General features: G+C 50.8%; 3 protein-coding genes and 1 non-coding gene across 4 annotated transcripts; 2 read left to right on the top strand and 2 right to left on the bottom strand.

Annotated features, from left to right (window-relative positions):
- Nucleotides 1-533: 533 nt before the first annotated feature.
- Nucleotides 534-3,526, bottom strand: MBOAT4 (membrane bound ghrelin O-acyltransferase MBOAT4). The gene is made up of 3 exons (XM_074866685.1): nt 3,146-3,526; nt 2,380-2,595; nt 534-1,605 (listed from the first exon to the last, which is right to left on the bottom strand). Exons 1-3 carry the CDS (start codon nt 3,262-3,264, stop codon nt 660-662), a joined length of 1,281 nt encoding a protein of 426 aa, XP_074722786.1. The 5' UTR covers nt 3,265-3,526; the 3' UTR covers nt 534-659.
- A 5,187-nt stretch (nt 3,527-8,713) lies between these two features.
- LOC141942144 (ribonuclease CL2-like) lies at nt 8,714-9,718 on the bottom strand. The gene is made up of 2 exons (XM_074865091.1): nt 9,662-9,718; nt 8,714-9,242 (listed from the first exon to the last, which is right to left on the bottom strand). Exon 2 carries the CDS (start codon nt 9,234-9,236, stop codon nt 8,805-8,807), a length of 432 nt encoding a protein of 143 aa, XP_074721192.1. The 5' UTR covers nt 9,237-9,242; nt 9,662-9,718; the 3' UTR covers nt 8,714-8,804.
- Nucleotides 9,719-12,774: 3,056 nt separating this feature from the next.
- On the top strand, nt 12,775-16,996 carry RPS3A (ribosomal protein S3A). Its single transcript, XM_074866682.1, has 6 exons — nt 12,775-12,928; nt 13,700-13,803; nt 14,979-15,166; nt 15,338-15,546; nt 16,148-16,257; nt 16,834-16,996. Exons 1-6 carry the CDS (start codon nt 12,867-12,869, stop codon nt 16,953-16,955), a joined length of 795 nt encoding a protein of 264 aa, XP_074722783.1. The 5' UTR covers nt 12,775-12,866; the 3' UTR covers nt 16,956-16,996.
- Nucleotides 16,511-16,581, top strand: LOC141943644 (small nucleolar RNA SNORD73). Its single transcript, XR_012629025.1, has one exon. It is a non-coding gene; the product is annotated as a small nucleolar RNA SNORD73 (small nucleolar RNA).
- Nucleotides 16,997-18,773: the final 1,777 nt, after the last annotated feature.

Here is an 18,773-nt window from a genome sequence, read left to right as displayed (position 1 = left end):
ACAGGCTGGGTGATGGTCAATTGAGAGCAGCCCTGTGGAGAATGACTTGGGGGTATTAGTGGATGGAAAACTGACTATGAGCCAGCAATGTGCACTCACAGCCCAGAAAGTCAGCCATATCCTGGGCTGCATCAAGAGAAGTGTGGCCAGCAGGAAGAGGGAGGGGATTCTGCCCCTCTACTCCATTCTCCTGAGACCCCACCTGCAGTGCTGTGTCCAGCTCTGGAGCTCCCAACATAAGAAGGACATGGGTCTGCTTCAGCGGGTCAGAGGAGGCCACAAAGATGATCAGGGGGCCGGAGTACCTCCCCTGTGAGGACAGGCTGAGAGAGTTGGGGTTGCTCAGCCTGGAGAAGAGAAGGCTCTGGAGAGACCTTATAGTGGCCTTCCAGGGGGCCTACAGGGAAGATGGGGAGGGACCCTTTGTCAGGGAGTGTAGGGATAGGACGAGGGGTAGTGGCTTTAAACTGAAAGATGGTAGATTTAGATTAGATATAAGGAAGAAATTATTTATTGTAAGGATGGTGAGACACTGGAACAGGTTGCCCAGAGAAGCTGTGGATGCCCCCTCCCCGGAAGTGTTCAAGGCCAGGTTGGACGGGGCTTTGAGCAACCTGATCTAGTGGAAGGTGTCCCTGCCCATGGCAGGGGGGTTGGAACTAGATGATCTTTAAGGTCCCTTCCAACCCAAACCATCTTATGATTCTGTGATTCTTGGCAAGCAGCAGCAGCAGTGCAAGGCTGTAGGAGAGGGGAAGGATGCTGTTGCAGGAAGTCCAGAGCAGGCAGAGCATGGAGAAGCTCTCAGTCTCCACAGCCACCAGGATGTAGGCGATGATGAGCTGCGTGAAGACCCAGGTTGTGCCACGGTAGAGGAGCTTCACACCCTGGCAGGTGGCCCAGGCGCTGAGGAAGGGATGGATGCGGTAGTCAGCCTCCACCATGACAGCCCAGCACAGGAAACCAAAGACCTGCCCAGGCCGGAGGCCGTGCCACCAGGCAGAGAAGGCAAAGGTGGCTAGGAGTGGCTGGGCTGGGCAGCGCTGGAAGACGAGTCTCCTCAGCCAGCGGGACGTGCTCTTGTTCCAGGTTCGGGTGAAGACAGCCAGGCGGTGAGTGGTCTCCAGCGTCCACAGGTCATGGATGGAAAGGTCTCCCTGGCCCGCCTCTGGCCTGAAGCCTGCTGCCTCGAGGAGGGCCTCATCCAGCACCCAGTGCAAATAGTAGGCCAGTCTGAGGAGCAGGGCCTGCGCCCAGACGCGGGGCAGGCAGCCCAGGCCGGCGCAGCCCTGCCTGCCGGCCAGCCCACCTGCCAGCCCAGCGCGCAGCCCCTGCAGGGCCACCGCACAGAGGCACCGCTGGCCGGCGGCCCTCAGTGGGCAGGGGAGAGCACCGCAGGACTCGATCCGGGCCTGAAACGTGCTGAAGGAGCACAGGGGACCTCCAAGGAGGGCTGGGAAAAAGAGCAGGTAGCTGCAGAGGGGCAGTGTGCACTGCAAAAATCCCTGGCCCAGCTGGAGTTGCACGAGCCCTTCATGGATGTCCAGGGCCAGAGACGTAGCCTTCTGGGTGAGGAGCATGATGGCAGAAAGGGCGATGGCTGGCCTGGAAGGAGAGGGCACCTGAGAGCTGCTGGAAGTCTTGTGCTAGAGCTTGTGCAGGGGTTGTCTCATGGGGTGACTGGGGTAGTTTAGGGGGGAAGTAGTTTAGTGTAAAATGCTAGCTTTGGGAGGTGGAGATAGAGGTTTAAGTCCTCTTTTTCTGAGGTATTTGGTGGAACTCTAAGAAGGGGGTAGTCTTCATTCTTTAGTTTACAAGACCAATTTTTTTTGTAAACTGTTAGAGTGTCTTAGTAGTTGAGTATTTTATTTTCTAAAGTCCTAATGATGGGAAAGGGGATGAGGAGGGTGGTGAAGTAGCAAGGGAGGCTAGTTGGCTGATAATGATGAATGGGTGTTCTACTGGTTGGCTGCCTACTCATGTTAGGATGAGGAGGTTGGCAATTAAGGTTCAGAACAGGAGTTGAGAGAGGGGGCAGAATGTTATTGTACGTTGCTTGCATTTACGGAGGAGGAGGTTTAAGAGTAGGACTAATACAGAGGCAGCTAAGGCTAGTACTCCTCTAGTGCTGAAGGGAGCATTAGAGGCACAGGCACAAGGCCGCACACAGGGGATGTGCTGTCCCACATCCCCGGAGCACTGCTGTGCCTGCAGAGTCGCCACACACAAGGATGCTGCTGGAGCCAGAGGGGAGACCGACGGCTGTGGAACAGTGAGACAGTGCAGCCCGAGGAGGGTCCTCCACCCTCACAAAACGACCAGGAGGGCCCCCAGCCCGCTGAGGAGAGGAGTGGGAAGGAGGCAGAGTGCGGGGGTTACCTGGCATCCTGTGGATCCAGCTCCTGGCTGCTCAGACCCAGGTGGCAGAGTGTCTGCCAGGACATCTGGAGGGCGAAGACCCAGGTGTGGGCATGGGCTGGGCTGACGGAGAGGAGGATGAGCACGGAGCCAGCAACAGGGATGAGGAGCAACACGGCGTAGCTGCCCATGGCTATGCCAGCAAGGAGACATCCTCCGGCGAGGAGGAATATGTACCTAGAAGAGACCAGATGCCCTTTGGCTGCCTTTTGGGGAAAATGGGACTTGAAATTCCTGCCAGTGTGTTGATAGTGGGACTTAGTCTGGGTCCTGCAGCCTCCACAGTCCTCCTGTAGTCTGCTTCTTGTCCTCTCATGGGGCTGAAGGATCACCAGGGCCATCTTGACTGCAAGCAGGAATGGGGAGGGGACTGAGGCAGATATTGCTGGCCCTGCCTGGCCATCATCCTAGTCACACCAGAGACAGTCCCCATTCCCTGCCCTGCTCCTCTTGCCCATGTCCTCATCCAGGTACACCCCTAAACCCACCTCTCACAACATCAGAGTGTCTGGCCTGGCTGTTTTGTCCTTAACGACCTTGATCCTGCCCCACTGCAGGGAGGGGGGACTGAGGACAGCTCTCATCCCAGCCATACAAACATCCCTACCCAAGTCAGCAGGAACTTACTACCATGTGTCCCGCTGTACCTCCGGCCAGGAGAGCCCCCAGAAAGCATCCATAGGCATGACTTGCCCTCAGCGCAGCAGCAGGAGTGATGACCACGTACCGGGCAGTCAGAGAGAGATGCCCCGAAGCACAGAGGTGGTGGAAGAGAGCAGCGAAGGGGAAAGCCACCAGCCGATACGGGGCTGCAGGGAGAAGGACAAGCAGATCTGCCCAGCGCATCGAGCACCTTGCTTCTTCAACTGCCTCTGAGGCCTGGGGAAAGAACTGAGCCAAGGGCTGCTCTGGCTCCACTTTATACGTGGCAGGACCTCAAAAAAACAGAGCAGAGCCAAGGAAACAGAGGTATCTGCAGGAAGAGGAGCATGCTTTTTGCATTCGTCAGTGCTGACTCCTTCGAGCACCTCTGTCCCAAGGTTTGTGTGTAGGTGGAAAAAGTTGGGGTTGGTTATTTGCTCTGTCAGACGCCTGGGCCATTACCGCATACTCTGAAGACAGAGAGAGTGAACTGCCAAGATAAGAGCCTCTTTGAGCTGCCACATGTGCCATGCTGGGATGCACCTCAGAGCAAAATCCCCAGGTACTTCTAGAGGCTTGGTCCTTTTTCTTTGCTTCCTCTCAGCTCAGCCCCTCACAGAAAGCTGTGGATTTTTCCCAGAAGACTTGTTATGGGGTAGTGGTGGGGACTTCCCAGTATTTAAACCCCTGGTCACAGAAGGGAGAGGATGAGTTCTGCCACTTCTCAGTGACGAGGGAGGATGAACCCCTCAGCCCCACCACCCAGACCAAGCTACAGGGCGTTCTCATTTACCAGAGATAAAGGAATAGCTCTACTCTGTCCCAACAATTTTTCTTCAAGTAAATAAAGATATGTAAAGTATAATCAGGTAAAAAATATGGACTCACAGATATACTTGTGATGGTAGAAATGAGTCATTGCACTTAAACTGTTTAAACTGTGCATCCATTCAAAAACGTGCCCTATGAGAAAGTGAAAGGTTCTCTTTTCCACCAGACTTGATAGGTGATTTGAAGAGTCATCTCTAGGGTGACGTGAAGCCAGTTGCTGTTGCTCTCACAATGCCACCAGCAGTATTTCATGCTAAACAGATAAAAAAAACCCGAGAAAATCAATCTACAGGACTCAGCTCTTCTTCGTGAGATACAGCTGAGAAAAAATAGACAAATTCAAATGGAAAGCTCATGGACTTTTTTTAAAACTCAGTTGATACCTGCTTTGTTTTATGCATATGAACAGTGTGAATGCAGAGAGGAATACCCTGGAATTTCCTTCTGGAAGGAAAAAAACATATTGGAGGGGTAGAAGAAGTAAGGTTTTCCCCTTCCTTTGATGAATGCTCCAAAATATTTAGACTAGCCTGTTTTTCAATAAAAAGAGCAAAATTGGTGCCTAGTTACAGAAAGAACTGTGCTCATTAAAAAAAGTAATTTTGATTTAAAAAATATATATCAAGTCTGACTTTTATGAATGCTACTCTTCACTGAGCTTTTCAAGTTATTGTAATGTTGGAAAGCTTACTGCATTGTTTGGATGACTTATTTGGTTATAAGAAGGCAGGGGACCAAAACCCCATGGAAAAAATTATTAGAGCTAATACTGCAGAGAAACCGTCTGTCTTTTGCTGTATTTGTGCACAGTATATTTTAAGAGCAAGTAGTAGCACCGGAGAGAAGCTTTTTCCATGTCAATTTTGGCATGCATGGCATGCAGCAACAGCCTGGTTGCATAGGACTCATTCTGCCAAATCCATGGAGCCCAGTATTGACTTTGCTGAGTAAATATTTTTGAAGGCCTTTGCAGTGCCCGCTTAAGCAATTCCCTGCTATGGTTCTGCAAAAATGCTGTTGCTTTTCAAGAAGCAGCAACGAATTTCCACAGTAGCATTGGAAATGTTAACACACTGCTCATGCCTCTCATTTTATACCATCAGATGCTGGGTGGTGGAAGTGTGATCTTAGAGCACGCATGTGAGCCATAGTGAAGCATGTGAGAGAGCATTATTTGCTTCATTTGCACGTACTTAATAAGCAACAGCCTGGTTCCTGGCTAAGGAATTAATTGTTTGGTAATACAGCAAGTGAGAAGAGCAGGCTGACCACTGTCAGACCAAACTCTGGGCATGAAATTTGAGCAGGTGTGACTCAGATACTAGCTTTGGGCTAGTATCCAGAAAGCTTATAGCTGCTTTCTTGGTGGAATACAGTGCTATTTGGGGAATGATTTTGGTTGCCTATTGTTTTGCAGCCTATACTGATCTGCTGCAGGACACACTGCAAAGTGAAAGACGTACATTGAAAGCAAAAAAGTTACTTTAGAGAAAAAGTCAGACTGACACAGTTTGTCTTTTCTCCAGAGAAAAGCACATAAATGGGAAGGGAAACCATTAAATAGTGTTCAGGAGGCCTGAAGTCTGTCTCAGACTTGCTCTGTGTCCTTAGGAAAGCTACTTAACTCCCATCCACAAAACCGAGATGATAGTTTCTGTCTTCCTGTGGTGTTATAAGGCAGAATCAACCACAAACCTTGGGACTGTATGTCTGGGTGTGATAGGCAGGATGTGAAAGTACCTAAATGAGAAAGGAATTAAGAATCAAATGCATTGGTTTATTAAGGCACACAAATGCAAAAATCCTTCCTTTATTTTCAGGCAATAGTCCCACCCTGGCTTTTTGCTACTTCTTGCCATTTCAGATTTGCTGATCACTGCTTGTGGCAAAGGCCCTTTCATCTCCCTGGGTAAAGGGCCATATCCCAGTAGTTTAAGGAGAGTGTGAAAGTCTCTTATTGCAGCCATGATCCTGCTCATGGAGGTCTGAAGTTGTGCCTGGGGAAGGTTCTCATGTAATTTTTTATATCTTCTGTGCTCCACAATACCCAGATCAGTAATATAAGTGTAGTATGTTAATTGGCAACAAATTAAATTAAGTGAAATTTCTGCAAGTCACTTTTTTGCCCGCAATGTGGCCTCGGAACTCTTGAACTCAGCCACATCAGCTGAACTTAGTGGTGGGTGAGGGGGCAGCCCTGTGCACTTCCCTGTGCCAGCAGTGGCAAAAGAGGTGACTTATTTTCCAGGCAGAATCCTATTAGTAGCTCCTTTTTCTCTTTTGGTGTTGAGACCAAGGCCAGATGGAGATGGATCCTCTAGTACCTCCAAAGGTTTGGGGACATTTAGAACAGGGACTGACATCACTGGAGACCATTCCCCGTGCTGGTTCCCCTCAACCTCACCACAGAGCTCCTCAGACAAGAGGTACGCAGCTCCAAGGACCATGCACAGTAGCCAGTGATGGGGAAAAAAGGCAGCATGCTCTTCCCCTTCCATCCCCCTTCACATGATATGCAAGCCCCACAGAGAGGCAGTTCTTGTCCTGGCACCTCCTTTTGGAAGTGGCAGGAGCAGCTACAGCTTTTCTGATCCCTGTTATGAACCAGCAGCTCAACTGGTGCTTTGCCTCAGAGATAAAGTACCTGGGTATGATCCGCATTGCCACTGGCTGCTGGAAAGAGTGGATGTCCTAACGCCCTCAGGATGATCCTGATTCCTTTGTGACTGGGTTTTTTTCCCTTTAGCCTTCACAAAGAACAGACACTACCATATGCTGAAGAAGCAGAATTGCTTCTTCAGGGAAAACACAGCAGAGGGGTGAACCAAGAGCAAAATAATGGGATGGGATATGCCGGAGGGGTGGAGCTGTCCTTCAGGCAAAGGGGAGATGCCAGGAACAACCCAAAATTTCCAGCACACTCAGGTTGCCCCAGCGTGCAGGGCATCCCAGAACTGGCATTGCTGCCCTGGGACTGCTGCTCAGAGCTGTCTCCTCAAGGTGGGTGCCACCTCTCCCATGCTCTTCAGAGCCTGTGGTGAAAAGCTTGTAGGGTAAATCACAGTGGTGGTATTTTTCACTCTCAGTGTCAGGATGATCTGAGCTGTCAGAGAACAGGTGAAGAGGCTGGACTCCTCCTCCAAGCCTTGAAGAACCAAGGTAGAAAGAAACAGAGCAGAGATCAAATCCTTGTACTTGCAGAGACCCCAGGCATTCCCTCCTGAGAGGGTCAGCCCACCCAGCTCCTCCCATGGCCAGGAGGGAGCAGGTGGAGAAGTGAATCTGCTGAAAGCTGCCAGGCCACGAACGCCCCAAATGCCCTTGAAATACCCCAATTCCTCTCTGGTGTACAGGGAGTAGAGCTCTCCTCACTGGGGCAGGGCTGAGAGCTGGAGCTCACCAGTCCACGGAGGGCCCTGCAAGTGCCTTTCTGCTGAATTCCAAAAAAGGAGCACCCGAGTTACTCAAGGCACAAGAGCAAGAGACATCTTGGACAGGGAGCAATTGAAAAGGATCAGGAAGACCATTTGCTGTGCTTCTTTTCCTCCTCAGCTACAATTTCTGAGTGCATTTGGGCTGCCTTTTTTCAGCAGCACAGCACCTGGATGTCAGCACTTCCACTGGAGTCCTCAGGGGTCCCTCGCCGATAGGACCAGAGAGAAGAGGACCTCCAGCCTGCTGGCCTGCCCTAGGCAGGGTGCTGCCAGCAAGTGGAGGGAGGCGATCCTGCTCCTCTGCTCAGCACTACTGAGACACACTTGGAATGCCAGATCCAGTGGTGGACTCCTCAGTACAAGAGAAACATGAACATACTAGAGAGAGTCCAGCAAAGGGCTGCTGATGGTGAAGGGATTGGAAGAAACAGCTCTGATAAGAGGAAAGACTGAGAGAGCTGGGACTGTTCAGCTCGGAGAAGAGAAGGCTCAGGCAGGGGGAGCTTATCAGTGTACCAGTACGTACCGATGGGGAGGAATGAAGACAAGGGAGCCACACTCTTCTCAGTGCCCAGTGACAGGACAAGAGTTGATGAACACAAGCTGAAACACATGAAATCCCATCCAAACCCAAGAAAGTCCTTGTTTGTGTATGCGTGTGCATGTGGTGTGTGTGGTGTGTGTATGTACTTGTGTGTTTTGTGTTTGTGCTGTGTTGTGTGTAGGAGCGTGTGTTGTCAGTGTGGTGTGTGGTTGTGTGTTGTGTGCACAGCGCATGTGTTGTGTGTGCGTGTTGTGTTTTTGTGTGTGTTCAGTATGTGTGGGGTGGTGGTTCAGGGCTGTGTGTGGCCCCAGCCAGTGCTCAGCTCCATGGGGGTGCCAGGGGAGCCCAAGAGCAGCCTCAGCCCCAGAGATGTCCCAGATGGGGTCAGAGGCATGTGGGAGAGGGGACTATGGGGCACATGAGGGTTTACAGGGCAGGCATGGGGGAAGTTGGGGGTACCCAGGGGGTTATGAGGCACACAGGAGGTTGGGAGACACTGTGGGAGCTATGGGGCATCCAGGAAACCAATGTGATACCCAAAGGGTCAGGGTACTGGGGGACAGAGTTGGGTACACATCCAGGGGAGCAGAAGGACCCCAGGGGGGTTATGGGGCACCCATGGGAGTTGTGGAGCACCCAGGAAAGGGGAGTCTATGAGGAACAGGAGAGGTCAGAGGCACGCTAGGGCTTTATGGGACACCCAGGAGGCTGGGAAAACCCAGGGGTTTATGAGTCATATGGTGGGCCACCTTGGACAGGGTTGGGGACACCCAAGGGGGCTCAGGGGCACCCAGAGAGGGGTAGGATCGCAGAGTCCCCCCAGAAGCTGATGCCAGAGCCCAGGCCTGTGGCACTTCCTTTATTGCAGACCCTAACGGTACCCCCAGCAGGAGAGTGAATCCATGTGCCCACCTACAGCCCTGCCATGTCAAGCCTCACTGGGTGGGTGCATAGGTGCCAGCGAGGTGCACGGGCAGCCCGTCAAGGCAGGTGACACGCACATGGTGCTGGAGCTGCCGGGCCCGGTAGGTGCAAGGGGGTCGGGTGTCCCCCCCCCGCAGGCGGCAGGCTGTGAGGCCCATGGGTGTTGGCGTGCTGTGGAACCCCCCCGCGTCAGGCGTCTGGGTGCAGGCAGCCACCAGCTCCTCCGCCGGTGAGTGCACAAAGGTGTTGGAGGGCTTGCAGGGCCTCCCCGGGGCCGTCACCCGCCGGCGTGCCAGCATGGTCTCGCAGTAGCGGTGCGCCGCAAGCACGGGTGTCCGGGGGTGGTCCACGTGCTGCCGCAGGAACTTCTCATAGCGGCTCTCGCCCACTGCCCCTGCCAGGGCTGTCAGCACCAGGGCCATGCATAGGGCCCAGCCTGCCATGAGCACCTGTGGAAAGTGGGGTCAGGGCCATCTGGACTTCTGGCCCCCGATTGGAAACCCCACCCTGAACACTGGATTCCTCTACAAATTCCCCCTCCCAGACACCTGGGTCCCTTACAAATCCCCATGAAATGCACGGGGAGCCCCCCCTGGACACTGGGGCCATCTGTGGATCCTACCTGGATGCCTGGGTCCCCTACAGAACACCCCATGGACACCTGGGTCCCCTACAGCTCTGCACTCCCCAAAAGCCTGGGTCCCCTATGGAACACCCCCCACCACCAGACCTCTTGGTCTCCTATAGATCTATCCCCTGCCCCAACACCTGGCTCCCCTACATATCCTCCCTCCCCCACTGGATGCTTGGGTTCCTCACAGTCCCCTCCCGTAGACACTCTGGTCCCCTACGCGTCCCTCACTCGCACCTGTGTGTGTGCCTCAGTTTCCCTTATGGCCTCAGCGTCTCCGGGATCCCTCCCACTCCTCTGAGCTTCTTTTATACTGGCCCCAGCTGGGCCCAATGGGCAAGGATCCAAGAGGAGGGGCAGGGCAAAGAACAAGGTCCAGCAGATGCATGAGGGGAGGCAGGCATCCAGGAAGCCCCACTCCCCCCCGCGGCCCCCCCAAGGTCATTAGGCAGTCATTAACGAACCACGTGGCAGGCTGCGCACGTTCCCGGTTCCCCCCCGGGTGGCCCCTGCCCATGTTGCCTTGCACCATGCGTTCTGGCCTGGGCCATGTGCCCCATGTGGGGCAGGACACCTGGGTCCCCTTGGGTGGCAGAGCAAGATACCTAGTTTGCTGCGGGGGGGGGCAGGATATCAGCACCACCTCTGGGGCACCTGACAGACACTTCTGCCCCTCTTGGATGATGTGCTATGTCCACAGCAGCCCCTCACTGCTTCAGAAACTATGTGTCTCTTGCCCCTGTGCTCCTTGCAGGCAAGTTTGTACCCCTGGGAAGTGCTGGGATGCGTTTTGCCCCACTGCTACCTCACATGCTCCCGACTGCTCTGCTGAGGCAGAGACAAGCAAAGAGCCAGGAGCCAGCCTGAGCCCCTCAAAACCCCACCTCTTTCCCTCAGTCATCAGGTAGAACCTGAGGGAGCCCCAAGGAGAGCATGTTCCCTCCAGAGGGAGAGGCACACAGTGCCCAGGAGAGGCTGTCACCACCAGCTGCAAGCGGTCTCCATCCTCCTCTTCAAAGACATGATAGAGACTGTGATGGGAAGCGGCAAATGGAAGATGCGAAAGAAAGTGTACAGGAGATCTCAGCTGCCCTTTTTCCACATGAGCAATCAAGTTTGACCCCACCAGTGATTCACGGAGCACAATGACACCAGATGCTGACACTTCACGAGTGGGCCTCAGCACTAGGGCCATGGACTGCTGGGAGATGCACCCTTTGAGTGTGTGTCACCATCAGACTTGCCCTACTTGTCCCCAAGGAGAGCACAGAGCTGCCCCCCCATCTGTCCCAGTCCCATTGTGTCCTTCAGCCTGGTGTAGGCTTGGTCCTGGGCACCACCTTCCCCAAAAAAGCTAGAAAAGGTCTAAGACTGGACATGATGAAGGCGGAGAGTGCCCTGCCCTGGGCTGTGGTGGCATCTCTATGGCTCTGTGGGCCTCTCAAGAAATCTTCCTCAAAGCTGCACAGCCCCTGCAGTGAGAACAGCTCAGGCACCTGGCCAAAACCTCGCAGACGCGGAAGATCAGCACAGCCCCCTTGCTGACTCTCTGAGGCTGACAAGACCCTGCTCCTGCTGGGCATGGAAGCAGGGTGGGGGCTCTCATCACCACCCTCTGGACACACTCTGCCTTCTGCTGTCCTGGTGTGGGTGGGAAGGGGATGGTGTCCCCAGGAGAAGGAACAAGCCTCAACCAAAGCCTCCAGAGGAAAAGCCCTTGTCCAGATTTAACCTGTGAGCCGTGGGCTACTGGCTGCACAGAACCTGCAGGAGGTGACACCTGCCTTTTGGGCTGTTGCTCTGTTTGAGCAGAGCCAGAGCAGCAAACCCCATCCTACGGTGCTCTGCCTGCTGGGGCCCCACATCTGCACAAGTTTGATAGCCAGTGTCATCCCTGGCTGCCTGCAGGACTGCTGACCCATTCAGCCATCTCCCATCCCATCACTGAGTATCTATGTGTTCAACCAAGGGGCCGCAGGGCTGCACTGTGTGTGCTCTGGGGGCCAAGCCCCTTGCTGGTGACCCAGGGGTGCACTGTAAGGCACACGGAGGAGGTTGGGATGTCCCAGAAAGGAGCTCTGAGGGCCACGGGGGGTTGTGCGGTGGGGTGAGGCTGAGAGAGAGGTAGTGCAGGGCTTTCTGGATCTCAGCAAGAAAGGCCTGCTGACAAACAGCTTAAGAGGAGAAAAGCTTTAATATGGTAGAAGAAGAATATAGATAGGGAGTAAATCTTAATGTCTCAAGTAAATCATAGATAGCGAGTAAATCTTACTGACGTCATGGGCCTGTGCCTGCCCAGGTTGACTGTGATGTGGCTCCCTAGCTGCTAAAAGTGCAATGGTCTCAATGGTCAGGATCAGCAGGTTTCACCCCTTGATCCCCACGCAGCTTGCTTTTCCCAAAGACAGGATATGTTACAGATCACATTAATAACAGAGCGGCTTCTTCAGTCGGAAGGACAGGGCCCAGTGGAACCGGTGTGTCCTGTTCAGGGTCACTAACTCCTCAAATACAGTGTCTTCCACAAGGCTCCTGGTACACTGAGTGCACCGAGAGGTGCAGGGAGGGTCCTGGAGCACCCTGAAAGGCGTACAGAGGCCACTGGGAGGCCTCAAGAGGTACAGAGAGGCCCCAGGGTCACCCCAAAAACACCAGGAGGGGTCTAGGACGCCACGAAAGGCACAAAGGCCGAAAGTGACGTACTGGAAAGCATGCCAAGGCTGCCTCAGCATGGAGGCCTTGGCGTACTGCAAGATCCCAGAAGTCCAAAGCCAAAAAGTCCTTGGGGAGGGGACAGGGCTGGACTGAATGGCACAGGTGGGCTCCATGGGGCCACAAAAGGCACAGCAAGGGCAACCCGCTGCCACGTTCTGTCCTCCCAAGGAGGGCCCGGCAGTAGCCACTGCCTGACACCCTCATGGTCAGCGCAGACCCTGGCCCTGCGATCTCAGGGCAAACGCTGCCATTTTTATTGCCGTGCCTCCCCCAGAACGCTCGGCCCCTGGCTTCTGCTCTTACTTTCCACGGCGTCCTTTCCCGCCTTTCGAAGGCGCGGGAGGCCGGCCGGGCCAGGGCGGCTGGTGCCGTGGGTGGGCTGAGCACAGGAAACACAGGGCCCTGACTTTTTGCGCTTTAATATTTTAGGAGGTCTTGTTTCTTTCTTTCCCCCTTAAACCCCGCCGTTGACGCAGCCGAGAGCCCGCGGCGGGGCGGGGCGGGGCGGGGCGGGGCGGGCAGGGCAGCGCCCCCTCTTGCTCCGCGCCGTTGGCTCCGCCCCGCTGTGGCACGTCCCAAGGGAGCCGCCCGCCCCCTCCCGGCGAGCTGCGGCCCCGTTCTCGCGAGAGCGCCGCCCCGCGTCCCGCGCAGCTCTCGCGCGAGCGTCGCTCTCGTATAATCTCGCGCGATCGGCTGTGTCCGGCCTTTCTGTGGGCAGGGCGGGACCATGGCGGTGGGCAAGAACAAGCGCCTCACCAAGGGCGGCAAGAAAGGCGCCAAGAAGAAAGTGTAAGGGCGGCCGGGAGAGGCGGAGACGGGGCGCCGGGCTGCCGTGGATGCAGGATGCCGTGGATGCGGGGCGGATGGCGGCGGGCAGCGGGCTGCTGCCGTCATGGCGGCGGCCGGGCGCGGGCCTCGCCTGGACGCGGGGCCAGCTGCGGGGCGGCGGGAGGGGCGGCCCGGGCCGGTCCGCGGGGAGAGCCCCGGGCGGACGGCGGTGGGCGCTGCCGCTGCGAGTGCTCGGGTCCCGGCCGGGCTGGGCTGCCTGCGGCCCCGCCATGTGCCCGCGGCCCCGGGAGAGACTGCGCGGCCCTGCGGGAGGGCCCGGCCCGGCCCGGCTGAAGCCCTGCGCGCTGGGGGCGCGGGGGGTTCTCGGGGGGTCCTGGTGCAAGTCCAACACCGCACTTACTTCATTGTGTCTAGTGCCTTTTAGTTGCAGAGGTCAAGAAATGCAGCGGGGTCTTCGTGGGGACGTCAGTTAAAGCGCACAGCTTGTATCGCCACAGTGTAGCTCTGTATGGTTTTTTGTCGTCTTAGCTTTATGATGTTTCCGCAGTTGGTTTTCGTCTTTCTGAATTAAATTGAAATGAATGTCTGCCTCGCTGTGGTGGGTAGTGCTGTCTCTATTCACGTACTTGCCAACCACGTTAAACTTGAAAGCACAAAATGTTGACGTTTGCATTTCCATTTCGCAAAGCATATGGGGAGGAAGGTCTGTCTTCAGCCTGGTTTAATCTGAGAAAACCAATAAAAAAAAAATCTTTTCTGCTTTAAATTAAGGGTTGATCCTTTCTCCAAAAAGGACTGGTATGATGTCAAAGCACCAGCGATGTTTAATATCCGAAACATCGGGAAGACACTTGTCACCAGGACTCAAGGAACTAGTGAGTAGTGGGGTATTATGCAGTAGAGGGAGATGTGTTTGTCCCATGTGCTAGCTCCAAATGAGATTTGATTAAAGAAGTGCTGACAAATAGTTTTTGCTCATAATATTATGAACCTGTAAGCTTAAAAAGAGAAGTGCCTCTAACTTCATTGCTTGTTTTGAGTGAGTTTTCTTAAGTTGACAGGGTTGTTTAAATAAGTGAGCTTAGTTGCGGGGAAGTTGATACGGTGTGGTCCTTGTTTGTACAAGAGTACCAAACTATAGATATGATACAGAAGGGTGTGCCTGAAGTTGTGGTAACCTGATGAGTTTGAGGAAAGTTGAGAATCAAAAAGTCATTCTGATTATCACAGAGGGAGATATGGAGGCAGTGTTACTGGAGACCTTGGTCATAATAGACCACCGTGTTAGAAGAGACCGAAATCTGAAGCTTTTAGTTAAAGGGATCTCTCTGAGAGCTACAGTTGCTAATGTAATGGGAGCATATGTAGATGTATCGCTGAATGGTAAAGGTTTTTTAGGTCATCTGGCAGAGCTTAGGACATGGAAGCCTCTGTTAGGAATGCAGGGTGATCCAGATAGAGGTAACAGTATTTTTGGAAGGTTGGCTGTGTAAAATGGCTAAATAGTTGCATTATACTGTTCTGGTTGCACTTAAAGTTACGAAGATGATTGTTATTTTGAACTGTATATGTGTGAAACTATTAAAATAAGGGTCACTGTAAACCAAGTATGAGACAGCCAGTCTGAAATGGTTAATTGTTAGAGGTAGAGCTGTGAAATGACTGTACTTTGGTGTTGCTGCTTTATCTCTGCTAGCACATGGGGCTTTTTATGTTTATCTTTTCATTATTGTTCATAATTTCCAAATACTTTGTAACCTCTTCCACTTTAAAAAAAAAAAACAGTTACACATGCTGCAATCTGCAGTTCACTGGTATTTACGTTCAGCATCTGATACAATTATCTTAAAGATTCCTCACAAAGTTAACAAAATGGGTATTGTGTTCCATGAGTTGGTTTGATCTTGTTCAAGATACCTAAAAACTTGAGAGCTGTGAAGCTAGTGGCATCACCTACTATTAGAAAACATTAAATGTAAATTTAGTATCTGATTTGAGTAATACTTTTCTAATGTTAATAAAAGGTGTTTTATTTTGTTTCATAATACAGAAATTGCCTCTGATGGACTGAAGGGTCGTGTATTTGAAGTGAGTCTGGCTGATCTGCAGAATGATGAGGTTGCCTTCCGTAAATTTAAACTGATAACTGAGGACGTTCAGGGCAAAAATTGTCTGACCAACTTCCATGGAATGGACCTCACCCGGGATAAAATGTGCTCCATGGTCAAAAAATGGCAGGTGTGTAAAGAACAAGGTCTGCGTTGTTGCTGGTGCCTTTAGGAAAGGAGATAACCACTGATGCCACGTAAAGCTGCATTGGAAGTGGCATCAGCAGATATTGATGAGTGTTAGGTGTGTGGTTTTGAGAAACCTGTCTGTCACGTTGATAAGTGACTGTTTCTTTTTTAGACGATGATCGAAGCCCATGTAGACGTCAAAACTACCGATGGTTACCTACTGCGCCTCTTCTGCGTGGGTTTTACAAAGAAGCGTAATAACCAAATCCGCAAGACCTCGTATGCCCAGCATCAGCAGGTTCGACAGATTCGCAAGAAGATGATGGAAATCATGACCCGAGAGGTCCAAACCAACGACCTGAAAGAAGTTGTCAATAAGCTGTAAGCTCAGGCTGTGTTTTCTGTTTCCCTACAGTTTAAATAGTTTGTTGGTTAGTCGTTACTGAGTACTTGGGGAATGCTGGTGCTTCACGTACTGCTCAGCAGAGACCAGGCAAGGTGCCTCTCGTGTTGAAAAGCTGATGTGCCATTTTCTTCAAATACTCTCTTAGTCTCTGCATCGTATTCGACTTCCATCAACCATCATGTTTGCATAAATGTAAATTCAGGCTCTCCAGAGGTTTTAGATTTGTGTTTTTACAGACTAAAATTGTAATTCTGATCAGTTGGGGCTGTGAATGTTCTGGGTTCTTCTGATCGAAGGAAGTTTTCCGAAGCGTGGTGTTTGCTTCCAAAAGTTTAATTGCAGATTTGCTCTCAAAATGAGCAGACTTGCACTATCCCTTCTAACAATGCAAGGAAAATGTCTTGGAATCTAAACATACTTGAAGAAAATTGTCAAGAGAGTGAAGGTGGTATTGATGATGCCGACTTCTGTAGAATATTATGTATTCTTAAGAACTCTTCTAAGCCTGTGTTGCTGGTGAAGAAGTAGGCACAATTTTGTAGCGTTCTGGTCCTGATGTGCTTTCTGATTTCTCAGGATCCCAGACAGCATTGGCAAAGACATAGAGAAGGCCTGTCAGTCCATTTACCCTCTTCACGACGTCTATGTCCGCAAGGTTAAGATGCTGAAGAAGCCCAAATTTGAATGTAAGTCAGTTCCTGCAGACTTTTAGTGTTCATAGAGGAGGATGTGGGAAGCCATTAGTTTAAAATGTATTTGCTTTTGGAAAAAGATGTTAAAGCAACATTGTAAGCTTTAAGTAGCTGTAGTAGTAAAAAGGCTTGTCCTTCTAGTCCAACACTTGGCTCGAAAGGCAAGCAGGGATCATTCAATTTGGAGATTTTTTTTTTGAATTCTTGCCTGAAACTGCTGCTGACTGTTCAAAGGCTTTGGCTTGGGAATGAATGATGACAAAATGTTTCGGTCCCAGATGACATGGAATGATTCTACTTTTCCCCCTTTCTGACATTCCCATATAATGCATTAGTAGGTTATCAACAAGGTTTCATTTGCAATTTCATTATGTAGCACTTATTCACTGCTTGGTTTTGTCTGTCAGTAATTGTAGCAGCATCTCCTTGCACGAGCTTTCTGGAATGGACTTGAATCATACCTACATTAAATGTTCTGGTGGTTTAATTTGTATATGATGAGCAATTCGGTAATTTAAAACTGTTTAAGTAGGTGCATCTCTCACTATTTATAATACTCCTTCTTTTTAGTGGGCAAGCTGATGGAACTGCATGGTGAAGGTGGTGGTGCTGGAAAACCTTCTGGAGATGAGGCAGGCACTAAAGTAGAGCGAGCTGATGGATATGAGCCGCCCGTGCAAGAATCTGTCTGAAACTAAAATTTGATCGAAAATAAAAGTTTTAATATAGAGAACTAATGTTTGGTTGCCTGTATTGCTACTAGACAGTATTGGTACTTAGTATGTGGATGGGCTTTTAAAAAGGTAAAAACCTGTTGCCTTGGTTAAAAAAAAAAAAAAAAAAAAAAAAAGAAAAAACCCGCTTGTTTTGGAGATCTGTTTTTTGTGATTGGTGTTGCGCAATGGGTGGAAGAAGGTGGGTTGTCCTTTTTGAAAGGTGGAGAGTACGGTACCAAGGATTCTGTGTTGGGTTTTTCCCAGTAATTTTGGCCCTCACAAAACCAATCTTGTGGATGTGTGCAGGGGTTGTACTGGTGAAAGGTGCTTCAAAGAGGAGCATTGTACAGGGTATGGGGTGTCACACAGGGAAAGGTAACTGCTTTGGAGTTGTTCATTGCAGGGAAGTCTTTGGGATTGATCCAGGCTACTTACTGGAGAATTACTTAAGTGTATGTTTAAGCTTCTTGGTAGTAATTTGATACAACCTTTTGCGATAGATTGGTCTCTGATAGTCAAAAGGTGTTAAAAGATCTTTAAGTTGTAATTTTGATTATGGAAGCAGTGTTGGTTTTGAGCAGTGTAGAAATAAGCTGAAAAGTAGGGTTTGTATGTATTTTAGCCTCTATCAGAACCAAGGGATAACTAATCACAGTTGAAAAACCTGTGGAACTTCAGGGGAAGAAGTTCTGCTGTAAAGAGGCAATGGTCTGTTCTGAAAATAAAGCACTCAAGTGATTTGCTGACAAATTCTAAGAGTGCTTTTTGCATTCTCTGATGATAGCATTTTTGCTTGTTGCTCAGCGTATGCCAGTTTAGAAGTTGAAGGGTGTATTTTTCTGGCTAAAACAAGGATGTTTTTGCACTATCAGCCTGTTTTGTTTGGAATCGGGCAACAAAGCTAAACTTCGTGCTGTTAAATTGTTGGTAAGCTTGTCATTTAAAACCTGAGAACAGAATGATACAGACAGATTTGGGGAGGTCACAGAGATAGTGGTGGCTTTTGCAGTCAACTGTAAAATGGGCAAGAAAGGAGAAGCAATTAAATGTTACTGTTGCAACAAAGTTACTAGGCAAAGAGTAGAGAGACACTACTACCCACCAGGGCTGTACTGGTGTCAGGGATTTTTGCCTTTTTCCGAGTTGCTAATTCTGGTTTGGAGCAACTAATATGCAAAATGAAAATTTTTCTAATTTCAGACTGCAGGTGATGTGATCTCATGTTGTGATTCCAAGTTAAACTATTGGGGGATGATACTTAGAATAGCCTGTGATTTAATAGTCAGGTAACCGTCTTTATTGGATTGTAAATACAGGCCTGCTTGTTGTGCTTTCTCCAGTTTGTGTGGTGGAAGGGTAGCGAGTGCTCAAAACTTTGATGCTGAAACAGGAGAAAGGAGTAGTGCTGCTTTTCATCTTCTGCTTTGCTCTCCATCTGCACTCATTCTCCAGGAGTCCCAGAGAGTCATATTTTTTAAGCCATAAATTGCAATAAATGCCTCTTCTCTAACAAAAGAACTTTTCACTGGACTTAGGAAAAACAAACCATGATTTAGGGTAAGTGTGGGGAGATTGAAAATCCTTGAACTTACTACAGCAAGTTTTAATGCAGGTGTGTACATATATGTGCATATATTCAAGCCCTGCTGCATTACAGTAAGATGTGTCAGAACTTTCTAGTAATGGACAGGTGTTGGCTGTATTTTCTCTGCATCAAATGCATTGTAAGGGACTGTGACTGGCCTGTGCTCTCTGTAGGCAAGGAGAGTTAGAAATCCTAAGGTGGTGTTTTGT

The sequence above is a fragment of the Strix uralensis genome, chromosome 4, assembly GCF_047716275.1.
Source record: "Strix uralensis isolate ZFMK-TIS-50842 chromosome 4, bStrUra1, whole genome shotgun sequence".
Classification (NCBI taxonomy): domain Eukaryota; kingdom Metazoa; phylum Chordata; class Aves; order Strigiformes; family Strigidae; genus Strix; species Strix uralensis.
This window is presented reverse-complemented; position numbering and strand designations above follow the sequence as displayed.

What these genes read in the sequence shown, in the direction of transcription:
- RPS3A (XM_074866682.1), top strand. Translation starts at nt 12,867, where the DNA reads ATGGCGGTGGGCAAGAACAAGCGCCTCACCAAGGGCGGCAAGAAAGGC. An exon ending in AAAGAAGTTGTCAATAAGCT is followed by an intron (nt 15,547 to 16,147) that starts GTAAGCTCAGGC and finishes CTGATTTCTCAG; the next exon opens with GATCCCAGACAGCATTGGCA. An exon ending in GAAGAAGCCCAAATTTGAAT is followed by an intron (nt 16,258 to 16,833) that starts GTAAGTCAGTTC and finishes CCTTCTTTTTAG; the next exon opens with TGGGCAAGCTGATGGAACTG.
- LOC141942144 (XM_074865091.1), bottom strand. Translation starts at nt 9,236, where the DNA reads ATGGCAGGCTGGGCCCTATGCATGGCCCTGGTGCTGACAGCCCTGGCA.
- MBOAT4 (XM_074866685.1), bottom strand. Translation starts at nt 3,264, where the DNA reads ATGCGCTGGGCAGATCTGCTTGTCCTTCTCCCTGCAGCCCCGTATCGG. An exon ending in CATCTCTCTCTGACTGCCCG is followed by an intron (nt 2,596 to 3,145) that starts GTACGTGGTCAT and finishes GGTCTCTTCTAG; the next exon opens with GTACATATTCCTCCTCGCCG. An exon ending in CTGGATCCACAGGATGCCAG is followed by an intron (nt 1,606 to 2,379) that starts GTAACCCCCGCA and finishes CTCTCCTTCCAG; the next exon opens with GCCAGCCATCGCCCTTTCTG.